The sequence below is a fragment of the Pseudophryne corroboree genome, chromosome 6 (assembly GCF_028390025.1).
Source record: "Pseudophryne corroboree isolate aPseCor3 chromosome 6, aPseCor3.hap2, whole genome shotgun sequence".
NCBI lineage: Eukaryota > Metazoa > Chordata > Amphibia > Anura > Myobatrachidae > Pseudophryne > Pseudophryne corroboree.
In genome coordinates, this window is record NC_086449.1 from 95764727 (window position 1) to 95783864 (window position 19138).

A 19138-nucleotide genomic window follows, 5' to 3' on the forward strand; every position below is an offset into this window, starting at 1 on the left:
GGATCAAAATGACCCCCAAATTCTATGATTTAAGCTGTTTTTGAGGGTTTTTTGTAAAAAAACACCTGAATCCAAAACGGTACCGGTATGAATGGTCGACCATGTTATGGTCGACAGTCATTAGGTCGACCACTATTGGTTGACATTGACATGGTCGACATGGACACATGGTCGACACATGAAAATGGTCGACACATGAAAAGGTCGACATGAGGTTTTTTTTACTTTTTTGGTGTCGTTTTTTGCGTAAAGTGACTGGGAACCCCAATTAGTGCACCGCGTCCCCTCGAATGGTGCCTTCGCTCCGCTACCGCTTCGCTCGGCACAGATTACCGTTCCAATCGTAGTCCACGTGGATCGTAAAGTATGGAAAAGTTCCCCAAAAGAAAAAAAAAGTAAAAAAACTCATGTCGACCTTTTCATGTGTCAACCTTTCTTGTGTCGACCATTTTCATGCGTCGACCATGTGTCCATGTGTCACCATCGTAAAGCTTCTGTTACTTTCTGCAATTAATGGAATATTACTCTCATTTGAAAAGTGAGTGTACACATTGAAGGGCAGCGTACACATTACAAATGTCATTATTTTAGGACTATTTTAAGTTTATTATTGTATAGTTGTTGTTGCTGTTATTATTATATTATGTTGTAGCACTTTTTTCACTTTCTTTGTTATAAATATTATAATATTATATTATAGATAACATTATGTTAAATGTTAAGCTTTCCACGGAAGAAGATTCATGGAAACGCCCCTTTAGTAAACTTGCGTTGGTCCCTGTGTGAGAATACAGTATCATTTAAGCTTCACTGATTCAGAGTCGAACGCAAAGTATCCACAGCTGTGCTGCATGCTTACAGACAGATGTCCATATCCTACAGGTCTGCAGTGAAGTGGGAGGGGCTGTGCAGTTTATGGTCCCGCCTCCTACTGCAACAGGCTGCAAATTTCAGAATTTGGCAACAGGGGTAATAACAGGATTCACAGCAACACAATCAATGCAGATCCCTCTCTGGAACCTACCCAAGATGTTCGGGAAGGAATTCCTACAATGTAGTCAACTATGGAAAGCTGGTGGCTGGTATACTTTCCATACACAACAAGTTATTTCCCAAGTGCAATATGCAATACAGACAGACTTGCTTGATCGGGCGCTAATGCAGTATTACATATAATTGAAATGTACCATTTAGTCTATTTTGATTTTATTTAGAGAGCAGCTCCTACGTGGCAACTGGATGCCTTTTACACTAAAGAAAGTAATTTAAGTTTCAATGGAAACACTAAGGAGCGCTAATGGTATAATCATAAAAATATTTTTTATTTATTTTTATAGATAATATTTACCACAGTATAGACAATTTACCTAGTAGCTACAAGGTAACATAAAACCTAGAGATGAGCGGGTTCGGTTTCTTTGAATCCGAACCCGCACGAACTTCACTTTTTTTTCCACGGGTCCGAGCGACTCGGATCTTCCCGCCTTGCTCGGTTAACCCGAGCGCGCCCGAACGTCATCATGACGCTGTCGGATTCTCGCGAGGCTCGGATTCTATCGCGAGACTCGGATTCTATATAAGGAGCCGCGCGTCGCCGCCATTTTCACTCGTGCATTGAGATTGATAGGGAGAGGACGTGTCTGGCGTCCTCTCCATTAGAATAGAGATAGATAGATTAGATAGAGAGAGATTGTGCAGAGTCGCAGACAGAGTTAGTTTACCACAGTCAGTGACCAGTGCAGTTGCTAGTTAACTTTTATTTAATATAATATATCCGTTCACTTCTCTCTGCTATATCCGTTCTCTGCCTGAAAAAAAAAACGATACACAGCACAGTCAGTCACACAGTGTGACTCAGTCTGTGTGCACTCAGCTCAGCCCAGTGTGCTGCACAGTCATCAATGTATAAATTAAAAGCTTATAATTAATTGTGGGGGAGACTGGGGAGCACTGCAGGTTGTTAGCAGGAGCCAGGAGTACAATTATATTAATTAACAGTGCACACTTTTGCTGCAGGAGTGGTGACCAGTGCCTGACCACCAGTATAGTATTGTTGTATACTACTAATATCTCTTTAAATATCAACCAGTCTATATTAGCAGCAGACACAGTACAGTGCGGTAGTTCACGGCTGTGGCTACCTCTGTGTCGGCACACGGCAGGCAGTCCGTCCGACCAGAATTGTATTATTTATTATTATATACCTACCACCTAACCGTGGTTTTTTTTTCATTCTTTATACCGTCATAGTGTCATCCTAATTGTTACGAGTATACTACTATCTCTTTATCAACCAGTGTACAGTGCGGTAGTTCACGGCTGTGGCTACCTCTGTGTCGGCACACGGCAGGCAGTCCGTCCGACCAGAATTGTATTATTTATTATTATATACCTACCACCTAACCGTGGTTTTTTTTTCATTCTTTATACCGTCATAGTGTCATCCTAATTGTTACGAGTATACTACTATCTCTTTATCAACCAGTGTACAGTGCGGTAGTTCACGGCTGTGGCTACCTCTGTGTCGGCACACGGCAGGCAGTCCGTCCGACCAGAATTGTATTATTTATTATTATATACCTACCACCTAACCGTGGTTTTTTTTTCATTCTTTATACCGTCATAGTGTCATCCTAATTGTTACGAGTATACTACTATCTCTTTATCAACCAGTGTACAGTGCGGTAGTTCACGGCTGTGGCTACCTCTGTGTCGGCACACGGCAGGCAGTCCGTCCGACCAGAATTGTATTATTTATTATTATATACCTACCACCTAACCGTGGTTTTTTTTTCATTCTTTATACCGTCATAGTGTCATCCTAATTGTTACGAGTATACTACTATCTCTTTATCAACCAGTGTACAGTGCGGTAGTTCACGGCTGTGGCTACCTCTGTGTCGGCACACGGCAGGCAGTCCGTCCGACCAGAATTGTATTATTTATTATTATATACCTACCACCTAACCGTGGTTTTTTTTTCATTCTTTATACCGTCATAGTGTCATCCTAATTGTTACGAGTATACTACTATCTCTTTATCAACCAGTGTACAGTGCGGTAGTTCACGGCTGTGGCTACCTCTGTGTCGGCACACGGCAGGCAGTCCGTCCGACCAGAATTGTATTATTTATTATTATATACCTACCACCTAACCGTGGTTTTTTTTTCATTCTTTATACCGTCATAGTGTCATCCTAATTGTTACGAGTATACTACTATCTCTTTATCAACCAGTGTACAGTGCGGTAGTTCACGGCTGTGGCTACCTCTGTGTCGGCAGTCGGCAGGCAGTCCGTCCATCCATAATTGTACTATAATATATACCACCTAACCGTGGTTTTTTTTTCATTCTTTATACCGTCATAGTCAGTCATACTAGTTGTTACGAGTATACTACTATCTCTTTATCAACCAGTGTACAGTGCGGTAGTTCACGGCTGTGGCTACCTCTGTGTCGGAACTCGGCAGGCAGTCCGTCCATCCATAATTGTATTATTATAATATATACCACCTAACCGTGGTTTTTTTTTCATTCTTTATACCGTCATAGTCAGTCATACTAGTTGTTACGAGTATACTACTATCTCTTTATCAACCAGTGTACAGTGCGGTAGTTCACGGCTGTGGCTACCTCTGTGTCGGAACTCGGCAGGCAGTCCGTCCATCCATAATTGTATTATAATATATACCACCTAACCGTGGTTTTTTTTTCGTTCTTTATACCGTCGTCATACTAGTTGTTACGAGTATACTACTATCTCTTTATCAACCAGTGTACAGTGCGGTAGTTCACGGCTGTGGCTACCTCTGTGTCGGAACTCGGCAGGCAGTCCGTCCATCCATAATTGTATTATAATATATACCACCTAACCGTGGTTTTTTTTTCGTTCTTTATACCGTCGTCATACTAGTTGTTACGAGTATACTACTATCTCTTTATCAACCAGTGTACAGTGCGGTAGTTCACGGCTGTGGCTACCTCTGTGTCGGCACTCGGCAGGCAGTCCGTCCAACCATAATTGTATTATATACCACCTAACCGTGGTTTTTTTTTCATTCTTTATACCGTCGTCATACTAGTTGTTACGAGTATACTACTATCTCTTTATCAACCAGTGTACAGTGCGGTAGTTCACGGCTGTGGCTACCTCTGTGTCGGCACTCGGCAGCCCGTCCATAATTGTATATACCAGTGACCTAACCGTGGTTTTTTTTTCTTTCTTTATACATACATACTAGTTACGAGTATACTATCTCTTTATCAACCAGTCTATATATTAGCAGCAGACACAGTACAGTGCGGTAGTTCACGGCTGTGGCTACCTCTGTGTCGGCACTCGGCAGCCCGTCCATAATTGTATATACCACCTAACCGTGGTTTTTTTTTTCTTTCTTTATACATACATACTGCAGTGCCACTCCTAGATGGGCCCGGTGTTTGTGTCGGCCACTAGGGTCGCTAATCTTACTCACACAGTCAGCTACCTCATTGCGCCTCTTTTTTTCTTTGCGTCATGTGCTGTTTGGGGAGGGTTTTTTGGAAGGGCCATCCTGCGTGACACTGCAGTGCCACTCCTAGATGGGCCCGGTGTTTGTGTCGGCCACTAGGGTCGCTAATCTTACTCACACAGCTACCTCATTGCGCCTCTTTTTTTCTTTGCGTCATGTGCTGTTTGGGGAGGGTTTTTTGGAAGGGACATCCTGCGTGACACTGCAGTGCCACTCCTAGATGGGCCCGGTGTTTGTGTCGGCCACTAGGGTCGCTTATCTTACTCACACAGCGACCTCGGTGCAAATTTTAGGACTAAAAATAATATTGTGAGGTGTGAGGTATTCAGAATAGACTGAAAATGAGTGTAAATTATGGTTTTTGAGGTTAATAATACTTTGGGATCAAAATGACCCCCAAATTCTATGATTTAAGCTGTTTTTTAGTGTTTTTTGAAAAAAACACCCGAATCCAAAACACACCCGAATCCGACAAAAAAAATTCGGTGAGGTTTTGCCAAAACGCGTTCGAACCCAAAACACGGCCGCGGAACCGAACCCAAAACCAAAACACAAAACCCGAAAAATTTCAGGCGCTCATCTCTAATAAAACCACAATACAGTGATTATATATGCAATGTGTGTATTTTCAGCTGATTAGCTCTTTTATAAAAAAAAAAGTACTGCAGTCCAAAATTGAACATATTAGAATCAGGAAGTACTCCAATTTAGTATAATTAGGTGTGGAAAAAAAGAAGAGAACAACAAAACTGTGGGACGTTTTCTTCTTTTTTTCCACACCTAATTATACTAAATTGGAGGACTTCCTGATTCTAATATGTTCAATTTTGGACTGCAGTACTGCTTTTTTATAAAAGAGCTAATCAGCTGAAAATACACACATTGCATATATAATCACTGTATTGTGGTTTTATGTTACCTTGTAGCTACTAGGTAAATTGTCTATACTGTGGTAAATATTATCTATAAAAGTAAATAAAAAATATTTTTATGATTATACCATTAGCGCTCCTTAGTGTTTCCATTGAAACTTAAATTATTTCCCAAGTGCTATTGTCTTTAGCTTCACAAAATGGAAAGCTACGTTGCTTCATTGATATATATATATATATATATATAGTTACCACAATGAAGAACATCCGTGGCACTCCGAGGCTTTGTATTGCAAAACGTGTATTAAGAATTAACACTATTTTTTTTTTTTAGTAATACTGTTAAATGTTTCTAGCAAGCTGACCAATCAGCTCCCACTAGCTCAGAGTAACTAACCAACTGACAGGTCCTCCTTCTACCTAAGTTCAAGCTCTACAAAAATAATAGATACAAGATATGAACACAAGGAGCAGAATTATGAGGCACCTGTGAAGATCAGTAACAAGTTACAACCAATGTCATCAGGGTACATATCACTGCAGCACAGTGAAACAAAACAAGGAAGAGCTTGACGTAAGCCAAGAGGCCTGCTATCACACCATGTGTCAACATAATAGCCTACTGTAATACGGTGTGTTATCAGCTTACAGCCTGGATGACAACTTTTCCATATACAATAACTCCTTGATCCTTTGACTCTGTATTTGCCATCGGAATTGGAGCCTCTGGCTTCCTGTAGTCAGCAGATTAAAGAAATTGTACACTGGATCATTCAGCTGGTCATTAGGTGACTTACCCTATTATCTGCGCTAGGAGCCATAGTATCCGTCATCCAAGATCCAAACCTGGACCCCGAGGCACGTATTGTGATTGGGTTACTGACTCCTGTGAGTTTTCCACAACCTGAAATTGAAAAGAGAAGAAAAAAAGTGGTTTGTCCACAATATTTATGATAGGTGCCTTTCATTAAAACATCCTCTTCTTAACAGTATGTATAAAGGTGCACAATGCCTTTAAAGATTGAGTTAATTATAATAATTGTAGTTTAAATAACAGTGAAACATAGGTTTTACTTAGAACCACTAATGTGTTCTGTGGTTGAAAGCCTGTATGTACAGTAAGACCATCCTACAAGTTTTCACATTTTTAAAAGTCAGCAGATTCCTTGCAACAATTCCAAATTTCCCTTTGATAGGGACAAGCTGCTTAATCGGGGTTAGCCTACGGAATGCAAAAGGATAGGATTTATCGAGGTTATAAATTGCTCTTCAGTGGTCCCAGGAGGCACAAGGGATGGATATGGAGACTTTCTCTTGCTGAGATTGTCCCTACTACTGCGGGGAGACAAGGACATTTTTTCTGGAACTGTCCCTCCGTCCACCTGTGGCTGCAGTTTCCCCGCGGGTGGGATATTTTGAGGGAAGCACTATCATCACTGTTCGGCATAGCAGAGCAGCGGGTGAATAGATGCTGATGCATAACATCTATTCACAGTGCAGACAGAGGGGTCAGCCCACTATCTCCGAGGGTGCTGGGCACCCCTCGCACACACACACACAATGATGCAAAAGAGGGTGCTGCATGGCTCCGCCCTATTTTCCACAAAGCTCTGCCCCTCCTTTTTTGGATGCACCCACAAGGTCCTGATTCTAGGAACAGCTATGTTGGAAGGTATGCTTACTGTACAGTCCAGGGAGAGGGGGCGAGGGGGCGTACGGCCTCTCTGATTGGGTTATATTGTACTAGGCTGCGATCTTTGAAACCAATCAGTTTTTTGGCCTTCACTATAACATCTATGATGATCTTCTGCCCAAATTTACTCCTCTTCCCATTATGTCACCTCCTTTCCCGTGGTGCATCCATTAAACTGTGGCCACTGAGCAGTGTTGGATGAATGGGAGAAAATAAACATATTAAAAATCACAAATTTGGCAATCCCAACCGTTTTCGATCTGGATCGGGGAATTGGGATTTTTAAACGTGTTTAATATTCTGAATTCCCTGAACTGACCTTTGCGGGATCGGGATATTGCCCTAAAACATCTGTAATTATTGGGGGCAGGGGCGGATTGGGATGGAAAACCAGCCTGGTAAATGTATGAAAGCAGCCCTAATGGGGGTGTGGTCTGATGAGGGGGTGGGGTCTGGTGAGGGGGGCAGGATCCCTCCTCATAGGGCCTAATTGTACACAGTTGCGGCCTTCCTTGCATCTTTTGCCGCAGTTGTGTCTGAGACAAGGGGTGGATTGAGAACTAGAAATGTGGCCCTGTAAAATTCTGTAGAAGTGGCCCGACATGGGCAGCACAAGAGGTAACATACTGTGTAGTCATGGCAGCATCACTGGATGGCAGAGTTGCTGTACTGCAGAGATGGAATGAATGGGGACAATGCAGTGTACTTAGTGTGGTGGGCTGCCTGTCATGTGATGGGTGGGGCCACATGACAATACACATAACAGGCCCCACAGACACTTCGACCTACCAGGAATGTTCCTGGTGAGCCCTATAAACAATCCTCCCCTGATTGGGGGCCATAAGTTGTAACACCACTGGATATCAACTTGTCATATAGCTATATACATTAGCTCTTGGAACTCCTTCAGCTTAAGCCAGCCCCTTATAGGTGCAATAATCAACACTGGTCCTCTCATCCCCTTTTTGTGTCCCCTTAGTCCCTGTCTATATTGTAAACTCTCATGATCTCCCATCTTTGCTCTCTTTGCAATTATGCAATATGAGGAGGAAGAAGAAGAAGAGGAGTAGGAAGAAGAAGAAGAGGAGGAAGAAGAAGAGGAAGAAGAGGAGGAAGAAGAAGAGGAAGAAGAAGAGGAAGAAGAAGAGGAAGAGGAAGAAGAAGAGGAAGAAGAAGAAGAAGAAGAAGAAGAAGAAGAAGAAGAAGAAGAAGAAGAAGACGACGAAGAAGAAGATTCTCAAGTTGTTACATATTTTCCTTGTTACATATAGGGGGTAATTATATTTCTTACTACACACAGACTTACAGGCATAGTAAATTCAGAAGGTGCCGATATTCACTGGTTCATGTATTCCACCACAGAACACTCAGGGCTAGATGCATCATCGCTTGGAGAGTGATAAAATGGAGAAAGAAAAGGTACCAGCCAATCAGCATCTAACTGTCATGTCCCTATTTTAAAAAGGACAGTTAGGAGTAGAGATGAGCGGGTTCGGTTCCTCGGAATCCGAACCCGCCCGAACTTCATGTTTTTTTTCACGGGTCCGAGCGACTCGGATCTTCCCGCCTTGCTCGGTTAACCCGAGCGCGCCCGAACGTCATCATGACGCTGTCGGATTCTCGCGAGGCTCGGATTCTATCGCGAGACTCGGATTCTATATAAGGAGCCGCGCGTCGCCGCCATTTTCACTCGTGCATTGAGATTGATAGGGAGAGGACGTGTCTGGCGTCCTCTCCATTAGAATAGAGATAGATTAGATAGAGAGAGAGAGATTGTGCAGAGTCGCAGACAGAGTTAGTTTACCACAGTCAGTGACCAGTGCAGTTGCTAGTTAACTTTTATTTAATATAATATATCCGTTCACTTCTCTCTGCTATATCCGTTCTCTGCCTGAAAAAAAAAAAACGATACACAGCACAGTCAGTCACACAGTGTGACTCAGTCTGTGTGCACTCAGCTCAGCCCAGTGTGCTGCACAGTCATCAATGTATAAATTAAAAGCTTATAATTAATTGTGGGGGAGACTGGGGAGCACTGCAGGTTGTTAGCAGGAGCCAGGAGTACAATTATATTAATTAACAGTGCACACTTTTGCTGCAGGAGTGGTGACCAGTGCCTGACCACCAGTATAGTATTGTTGTATACTACTAATATCTCTTTAAATATCAACCAGTCTATATTAGCAGCAGACACAGTACAGTGCGGTAGTTCACGGCTGTGGCTACCTCTGTGTCGGCACACGGCAGGCAGTCCGTCCGACCAGAATTGTATTATTTATTATTATATACCTACCACCTAACCGTGGTTTTTTTTTCATTCTTTATACCGTCATAGTGTCATCCTAATTGTTACGAGTATACTACTATCTCTTTATCAACCAGTGTACAGTGCGGTAGTTCACGGCTGTGGCTACCTCTGTGTCGGCACACGGCAGGCAGTCCGTCCGACCAGAATTGTATTATTTATTATTATATACCTACCACCTAACCGTGGTTTTTTTTTCATTCTTTATACCGTCATAGTGTCATCCTAATTGTTACGAGTATACTACTATCTCTTTATCAACCAGTGTACAGTGCGGTAGTTCACGGCTGTGGCTACCTCTGTGTCGGCACACGGCAGGCAGTCCGTCCGACCAGAATTGTATTATTTATTATTATATACCTACCACCTAACCGTGGTTTTTTTTTTCATTCTTTATACCGTCATAGTGTCATCCTAATTGTTACGAGTATACTACTATCTCTTTATCAACCAGTGTACAGTGCGGTAGTTCACGGCTGTGGCTACCTCTGTGTCGGCACACGGCAGGCAGTCCGTCCGACCAGAATTGTATTATTTATTATTATATACCTACCACCTAACCGTGGTTTTTTTTTTCATTCTTTATACCGTCATAGTGTCATCCTAATTGTTACGAGTATACTACTATCTCTTTATCAACCAGTGTACAGTGCGGTAGTTCACGGCTGTGGCTACCTCTGTGTCGGCACACGGCAGGCAGTCCGTCCGACCAGAATTGTATTATTTATTATTATATACCTACCACCTAACCGTGGTTTTTTTTTCATTCTTTATACCGTCATAGTGTCATCCTAATTGTTACGAGTATACTACTATCTCTTTATCAACCAGTGTACAGTGCGGTAGTTCACGGCTGTGGCTACCTCTGTGTCGGCACACGGCAGGCAGTCCGTCCGACCAGAATTGTATTATTTATTATTATATACCTACCACCTAACCGTGGTTTTTTTTTCATTCTTTATACCGTCATAGTGTCATCCTAATTGTTACGAGTATACTACTATCTCTTTATCAACCAGTGTACAGTGCGGTAGTTCACGGCTGTGGCTACCTCTGTGTCGGCACACGGCAGGCAGTCCGTCCGACCAGAATTGTATTATTTATTATTATATACCTACCACCTAACCGTGGTTTTTTTTTCATTCTTTATACCGTCATAGTGTCATCCTAATTGTTACGAGTATACTACTATCTCTTTATCAACCAGTGTACAGTGCGGTAGTTCACGGCTGTGGCTACCTCTGTGTCGGCACACGGCAGGCAGTCCGTCCGACCAGAATTGTATTATTTATTATTATATACCTACCACCTAACCGTGGTTTTTTTTTTCATTCTTTATACCGTCATAGTGTCATCCTAATTGTTACGAGTATACTACTATCTCTTTATCAACCAGTGTACAGTGCGGTAGTTCACGGCTGTGGCTACCTCTGTGTCGGCACACGGCAGGCAGTCCGTCCGACCAGAATTGTATTATTTATTATTATATACCTACCACCTAACCGTGGTTTTTTTTTCATTCTTTATACCGTCATAGTGTCATCCTAATTGTTACGAGTATACTACTATCTCTTTATCAACCAGTGTACAGTGCGGTAGTTCACGGCTGTGGCTACCTCTGTGTCGGCAGTCGGCAGGCAGTCCGTCCATCCATAATTGTATTATTATTATAATATATACCACCTAACCGTGGTTTTTTTATACCACCTAACCGTGGCAGTCCGTCCATAATTGTATACTAGTATCCAATCCATCCATCTCCATTGTTTACCTGAGGTGCCTTTTAGTTCTGCCTATAAAATATGGAGAACAAAAAAGTTGAGGTTCCAAAATTAGGGAAAGATCAAGATCCACTTCCACCTCGTGCTGAAGCTGCTGCCACTAGTCATGGCCGAGACGATGAAATGCCAGCAACGTCGTCTGCCAAGGCCGATGCCCAATGTCATAGTACAGAGCATGTCAAATCCAAAACACCAAATATCAGAAAAAAAAGGACTCCAAAACCTAAAATAAAATTGTCGGAGGAGAAGCGTAAACTTGCCAATATGCCATTTACCACACGGAGTGGCAAGGAACGGCTGAGGCCCTGGCCTATGTTCATGGCTAGTGGTTCAGCTTCACATGAGGATGGAAGCACTCAGCCTCTCGCTAGAAAACTGAAAAGACTCAAGCTGGCAAAAGCACCGCAAAGAACTGTGCGTTCTTTGAAATCCCAAATCCACAAGGAGAGTCCAATTGTGTCGTTTGCGATGCCTGACCTTCCCAACACTGGACGTGAAGAGCATGCGCCTTCCACTATTTGCATGCCCCCTGCAAGTGCTGGAAGGAGCACCCGCAGTCCAGTTCCTGATAGTCAGATTGAAGATGTCAGTGTTGAAGTACACCAGGATGAGGAGGATATGGGTGTTGCTGGCGCTGGGGAGGAAATTGACCAGGAGGATTCTGATGGTGAGGTGGTTTGTTTAAGTCAGGCACCCGGGGAGACACCTGTTGTCCGTGGGAGGAATATGGCCGTTGACATGCCAGGTGAAAATACCAAAAAAATCAGCTCTTCGGTGTGGAGGTATTTCACCACAAATGCGGACAACAGGTGTCAAGCCGTGTGTTCCCTTTGTCAAGCTGTAATAAGTAGGGGTAAGGACGTTAACCACCTCGGAACATCCTCCCTTATACGTCACCTGCAGCGCATTCATAATAAGTCAGTGACAAGTTCAAAAACTTTGGGTGACAGCGGAAGCAGTCCACTGACCAGTAAATCCCTTCCTCTTGTAACCAAGCTCACGCAAACCACCCCACCAACTCCCTCAGTGTCAATTTCCTCCTTCCCCAGGAATGCCAATAGTCCTGCAGGCCATGTCACTGGCAAGTCTGACGAGTCCTCTCCTGCCTGGGATTCCTCCGATGCATCCTTGCGTGTAACGCCTACTGCTGCTGGCGCTGCTGTTGTTGCCGCTGGGAGTCGATGGTCATCCCAGAGGGGAAGTCGTAAGCCCACTTGTACTACTTCCAGTAAGCAATTGACTGTTCAACAGTCCTTTGCGAGGAAGATGAAATATCACAGCAGTCATCCTACTGCAAAGCGGATAACTGAGGCCTTGGCATCCTGGGTGGTGAGAAACGTGGTTCCGGTATCCATCATTACTGCAGAGCCAACTAGAGACTTGTTGGAGGTACTGTGTCCCCGGTACCAAATACCATCTAGGTTCCATTTCTCTAGGCAGGCGATACCGAAAATGTACACAGACCTCAGAAAAAGAGTCACCAGTGTCCTAAAAAATGCAGCTGTACCCAATGTCCACTTAACCACGGACATGTGGACAAGTGGAGCAGGGCAGGGTCAGGACTATATGACTGTGACAGCCCACTGGGTAGATGTATGGACTCCCGCCGCAAGAACAGCAGCGGCGGCACCAGTAGCAGCATCTCGCAAACGCCAACTCTTTCCTAGGCAGGCTACGCTTTGTATCACCGCTTTCCAGAATACGCACACAGCTGAAAACCTCTTACGGCAACTGAGGAAGATCATCGCGGAATGGCTTACCCCAATTGGACTCTCCTGTGGATTTGTGGCATCGGACAACGCCAGCAATATTGTGTGTGCATTAAATCTGGGCCAATTCCAGCACGTCCCATGTTTTGCACATACCTTGAATTTGGTGGTGCAGAATTTTTTAAAAAACGACAGGGCCGTGCAAGAGATGCTGTCGGTGGCCAGAAGAATTGCGGGACACTTTCGGCGTACAGGCACCACGTACAGAAAACTGGAGCACCACCAAAAACTACTGAACCTGCCCTGCCATCATCTGAAGCAAGAAGTGGTAACGAGGTGGAATTCAACCCTCTATATGCTTCAGAGGTTGGAGGAGCAGCAAAAGGCCATTCAAGCCTATACAATTGAGCACGATATAGTAGGTGGAATGCACCTGTCTCAAGTGCAGTGGAGAATGATTTCAACGTTGTGCAAGGTTCTGATGCCCTTTGAACTTGCCACACGTGAAGTCAGTTCAGACACTGCCAGCCTGAGTCAGGTCATTCCCCTCATCAGGCTTTTGCAGAAGAAGCTGGAGGCATTGAAGGAGGAGCTAACACGGAGCGATTCCGCTAGGCATGTGGGACTTGTGGATGCAGCCCTTAATTCGCTTAACAAGGATTCACGGGTGGTCAATCTGTTGAAATCAGAGCACTACATTTTGGCCACCGTGCTCGATCCTAGATTTAAAGCCTACCTTGGATCTCTCTTTCCGGCAGACACAGGTCTGCTGGGGTTGAAAGACCTGCTGGTGACAAAATTGTCAAGTCAAGCGGAACGCGACCTGTCAACATCTCCTCCTTCACATTCTCCCGCAACTGGGGGTGCGAGGAAAAGGCTCAGAATTCCGAGCCCACCCGCTGGCGGTGATGCAGGGCAGTCTGGAGCGACTGCTGATGCTGACATCTGGTCCGGACTGAAGGACCTGACAACGATTACGGACATGTCGTCTACTGTCACTGCATATGATTCTCTCAACATTGATAGAATGGTGGAGGATTATATGAGTGACCGCATCCAAGTAGGCACGTCACACAGTCCGTACTTATACTGGCAGGAAAAAGAGGCAATTTGGAGGCCCTTGCACAAACTGGCTTTATTCTACCTAAGTTGCCCTCCCACAAGTGTGTACTCCGAAAGAGTGTTTAGTGCCGCCGCTCACCTTGTCAGCAATCGGCGTACGAGGTTACATCCAGAAAATGTGGAGAAGATGATGTTCATTAAAATGAATTATAATCAATTCCTCCGCGGAGACATTGACCAGCAGCAATTGCCTCCACAAAGTACACAGGGAGCTGAGATGGTGGATTCCAGTGGGGACGAATTGATAATCTGTGAGGAGGGGGATGTACACGGTGATATATCGGAGGGTGAAGATGAGGTGGACATCTTGCCTCTGTAGAGCCAGTTTGTGCAAGGAGAGATTAATTGCTTCTTTTTTGGGGGGGGTCCAAACCAACCCGTCATATCAGTCACAGTCGTGTGGCAGACCCTGTCACTGAAATGATGGGTTGGTTAAAGTGTGCATGTCCTGTTTTGTTTATACAACATAAGGGTGGGTGGGAGGGCCCAAGGATAATTCCATCTTGCACCTCTTTTTTCTTTTCTTTTTCTTTGCATCATGTGCTGATTGGGGTGGGTTTTTTGGAAGGGACACCCTGCGTGACACTGCAGTGCCACTCCTAGATGGGCCCGGTGTTTGTGTCGGCCACTAGGGTCGCTAATCTTACTCACACAGCTACCTCATTGCGCCTCTTTTTTTCTTTGCGTCATGTGCTGTTTGGGGAGGGTTTTTTGGAAGGGACATCCTGCGTGACACTGCAGTGCCACTCCTAGATGTGCCCGGTGTTTGTGTCGGCCACTAGGGTCGCTAATCTTACTCACACAGTCAGCTACCTCATTGCGCCTCTTTTTTTCTTTGCGTCATGTGCTGTTTGGGGAGGGTTTTTTGGAAGGGCCATCCTGCGTGACACTGCAGTGCCACTCCTAGATGGGCCCGGTGTTTGTGTCGGCCACTAGGGTCGCTAATCTTACTCACACAGCTACCTCATTGCGCCTCTTTTTTTCTTTGCGTCATGTGCTGTTTGGGGAGGGTTTTTTGGAAGGGACATCCTGCGTGACACTGCAGTGCCACTCCTAGATGGGCCCGGTGTTTGTGTCGGCCACTAGGGTCGCTTATCTTACTCACACAGCGACCTCGGTGCAAATTTTAGGACTAAAAATAATATTGTGAGGTGTGAGGTATTCAGAATAGACTGAAAATGAGTGTAAATTATGGTTTTTGAGGTTAATAATACTTTGGGATCAAAATGACCCCCAAATTCTATGATTTAAGCTGTTTTTTAGTGTTTTTTGAAAAAAACACCCGAATCCAAAACACACCCGAATCCGACAAAAAAAATTCGGTGAGGTTTTGCCAAAACGCGTTCGAACCCAAAACACGGCCGCGGAACCGAACCCAAAACCAAAACACAAAACCCGAAAAATTTCAGGCGCTCATCTCTAGTTAGGAGCTGGTAAGCTGGTAGTTTATCACTCTCCATTTTATCACTCTCCAAGCAATGATTCATCTTGCCCATAATATCTAAAGCCCAAGTATGTTACATATTACTCAAAGGGCCAGAGCTGCTGTGACCACTTTAGTGTCTTTTGCCATAGCCGTGTCTGTGAGCACCTATACACGCTGTAATATCGGGTTGGGTGGTCTTTAGAAGGAACCATCAGTCGCACCATCGATAGTAGCTGCACACTGTCCATCTGAGTATGGCCTCCAATGTGAGTGATTCATTTCATTTTTGTAAGCAGTGGCCGATTATCATGCAACGGAGCGAGTATTGGCACACTGCGCATTTGCCGGGATTGCATTGCGCATGTGCTATGGGGCCACTGCGATCTCGCTCACAGTCAGGGCCATTTCTTGCGGCGGGCGAGCCATACAACCACATGGGGCGCCTGCCGCGGCACTTCTTGTGCTCTTTGATTCCCCCACCTCCCTCCTCCCGAGTACCCAGCTCTGGGGGCGGAGTTTCGCAGAATGACGCGGGTGCTTCGTGGCATCACGACGCAATCGCATCATCCCGCGAAACTCTGCCCCCCGAGTTTGGTACTCGGGAGGAGGGAGGAGGGGGAGCCAAGCTGCAGTAAGAGGCGGCGCGGCGAAGACGAGGGAGAGGCTGCCGAAGAGCGGGAAGAACCGCTTCAAACGTAAGTCAGCCTCTACCTCTCTCTCTCTTCCCCCCACCTCTGCCGGAATGTGTAAAATGGGAACTCTTGCCCTTCATCATGTGTAAAATGGGGACTCTTGCCTGCCATCATGTGTAAAATGGGGACACTTGCCTGCCATCATGTGTAAAATGGGGACACTTGCCTGCGTAATGTGTAAAATGGGGACTCTTGCCTGCCATCATGTGTAAAATGGGGACTCTTGCCTGCCATCATGTGTAAAATGGGGACACTTGCCTGCCATCATGTGTAAAATGGGGACTCTTGCCTGCTGTATTGTGGAAAATGGGGACACTTGCCTGCCGTATTGTGCAAAATGGGGACACTTGCCTGCCGTATTGTGGAAAATGGGGACACTTGCCTGCCGTAATGTGTAAAATGGGGACACGTGCCATATTGTGTAAAATGGGGACACTTGCCTGCCGTATTGTGGAAAATGTGGACACTTGCCTGCCGTAATGTGTAAAATGGGGACTCTTGCCTGCCATCATGCGTAAAATGGGAACTCCTGCTTGCCGTCATGTGTAAAATGGGGACACTTGCCTACCTTGTTGTGTAAAATGGGGACTCTTGCCTGCCGTAATGTGGAAAATGGGGACACCTGCCATATTGTGGAAAATGGGCACACTTGCCTGCCGTAATGTGGAAAATGGGGACACTTGCCTGCCGTAATTTGTAAAATGGGGACTCTTGCCTGCCGTAATGTTTTAAATGGGGACACCTGCCGTATTGTGGAAAATGGGGACATTTGTCTGCCGTAATGTGTAAAATGGGGACACTTGCCTGCCGTTATGTGTAAAATGGGGACACGTGCCTGCGTAAGTCAGCCTCTCCCTCTCTCTCTCTTCCCCCCACCTCTGCCGGAATGTGTAAAATGGGAACTCTTGCCCTTCATCATGTGTAAAATGGGGACTCTTGCCTGCCATCATGTGTAAAATGGGGACTCTTGCCTGCCATCATGTGTAAAATGGGGACACTTGCCTGCGTAATGTGTAAAATGGGGACTCTTGCCTGCCATCATGTGTAAAATGGGGGCTCTTGCCTGCCATCATGTGTAAAATGGGGACACTTGCCTGCCATCATGTGTAAAATGGGGACTCTTGCCTGCCGTATTGTGGAAAATGGGGACACTTGCCTGCCGTATTGTGCAAAATGGGGACACTTGCCTGCCGTATTGTGGAAAATGGGGACACTTGCCTGCCGTAATGTGGAAAATGGGGACACCTGCCATATTATGTAAAATGGGGACACTTGCCTGCCATATTGTGGAAAATGTGGACACTTGCCTGCCGTAATGTGTAAAATGGGGACTCTTGCCTGCCATCATGCGTAAAATGGGAACTCTTGCTTGCCGTCATGTGTAAAATGGGGACACTTGCCTGCCGTATTGTGCAAAATGGGGACTCTTGCCTGCCGTAATGTGGAAAATGGGGACACCTGCCATATTGTGGAAAATGGGCACACTTGCCTGCCGTAATGTGGAAAATGGGGACACTTGCCTGCCGTAATTTGTAAAATGGGGACTCTTGCCTGCCGTAATGTTTTAAATGGGGACACCTGCCGTATTGTGGAAAATGGGGACATTTGTCTGCCGTAATGTGTAAAATGGGGACACTTGCCTGCCGTTATGTGTAAAATGGGGACACGTGCCTGCCGTATTGTGGAAAATGGGGACACTTGCCTGCCGTATTGTGGAAAATGGGGACACTTGCCTGCCGTATTGTGGAAAATGGGGACACTTGCCTGCCGTATTGTGGAAAATGGGGACACTTGCCTGCCGTATTGTGGAAAATGGGGACACTTGCCTGCCGTATTGTGGAAAATGGGGTCACTTGCCTGCCGTAATGTGTAAAATGGGGACACTTGCCTGTCGTAATGTGTAAAATGGGGACTCTTGCCTGCCGTAATGTTTTAAATGGGGACACCTGCCGTATTGTGGTAAATGGGGACACTTGTCTGCCGTAATGTGTAAAATGTGGACACTTGCCTGCCGCAATGTGTAAAATGGGTACACTTGCCTGCTGTATTGTGGAAAATGGGGACACTTGCCTGCCGTATTGTGGAAAATGGGGACTCTTGCCTGCCGTATTGTGGAAAATGGGGACACTTGCCTGGAGTCATGTGTAAAATGGGGACTCTTGCCTACCGTAATGTGTAAAATGGGGATTTAATGTATCAAGGGAATTTCGGTGTATGGCATAATATATATTTTTTAATTTTTTTCCTGTGCTCGCCGTGATCTGTCGGTCTAAGGTCAAAATCTGGGGTGTAAGGTAGTCTTTTCAGACGAGGCCATGCCCATTTTACCGAGGCCACGCCCATTTTTAATATATATGAGGGGCACATTTTTTTGTTATGTCAATTGGGGGGGGTTGGGGCGCATTTTTAAATCACGCACTGGGAGCCAAATTGGCTAGAAACAGCCCTGCTCACAGTGAGGATTTCATGGAGAAATGAATGACAGGAAGTGACCTTTTGGGGGTATTAACAGAGTGTTTATTGGGAGTGGTTGGGAAAACGCAGGTGTGTCATGGCCGTTTATTGGGTGTGTATCTATTGATGGCTGCAGGCTCATACATGCATAATCATGGCGCCTGTGCTGCTACTGCTGTGTCCAATCTGTGTAGCCATAGCAGTCAATGTTCTCCCTTATTTCTGGGCGGCAGCTTAACTTGCTAACATTAGCAGGCTCCGGGGCCTAGAAAATCGCAATAGCAATTGTATTTGCATACAAACATGAATTAGACCCTGTGTGTGCAACCACTTCATCAAAATGTCCGCGACACTACCATAACACACCCATAAGATGTTCCATCTCCATGCATCTGAGTAGCCACCTCACTGTCACCCATACTTACCTACTCTCCCGGAAGCTGTGGGAGGCTCCCGTTTTTTGGGGTAGCCCCCCGCACCCCCGGAAAAGTGGGCAGGTCTCCCGCATCCTGCTCGCACCCTAGTGATGCGAGCAGGATGGAGAGATAACCTCCCGCATTCGCGGGTCTGTC

The 19138-nt window shown here is 45.3% G+C and overlaps 1 protein-coding gene across 2 annotated transcripts in view; it reads right to left on the minus strand.

Moving 5' to 3' along the window:
* Positions 1 to 19138, minus strand: part of OLFM2 (olfactomedin 2) — a 502740-nt gene that overhangs the window by 56273 nt on the left and 427329 nt on the right. For both annotated transcript variants that reach the window (XM_063931494.1, XM_063931495.1), the window contains exon 5: positions 6182 to 6288. In XM_063931494.1, coding sequence (XP_063787564.1) covers positions 6182 to 6288 — 107 coding nt within the window. The remainder of the gene's footprint in view (positions 1 to 6181; positions 6289 to 19138) is intronic.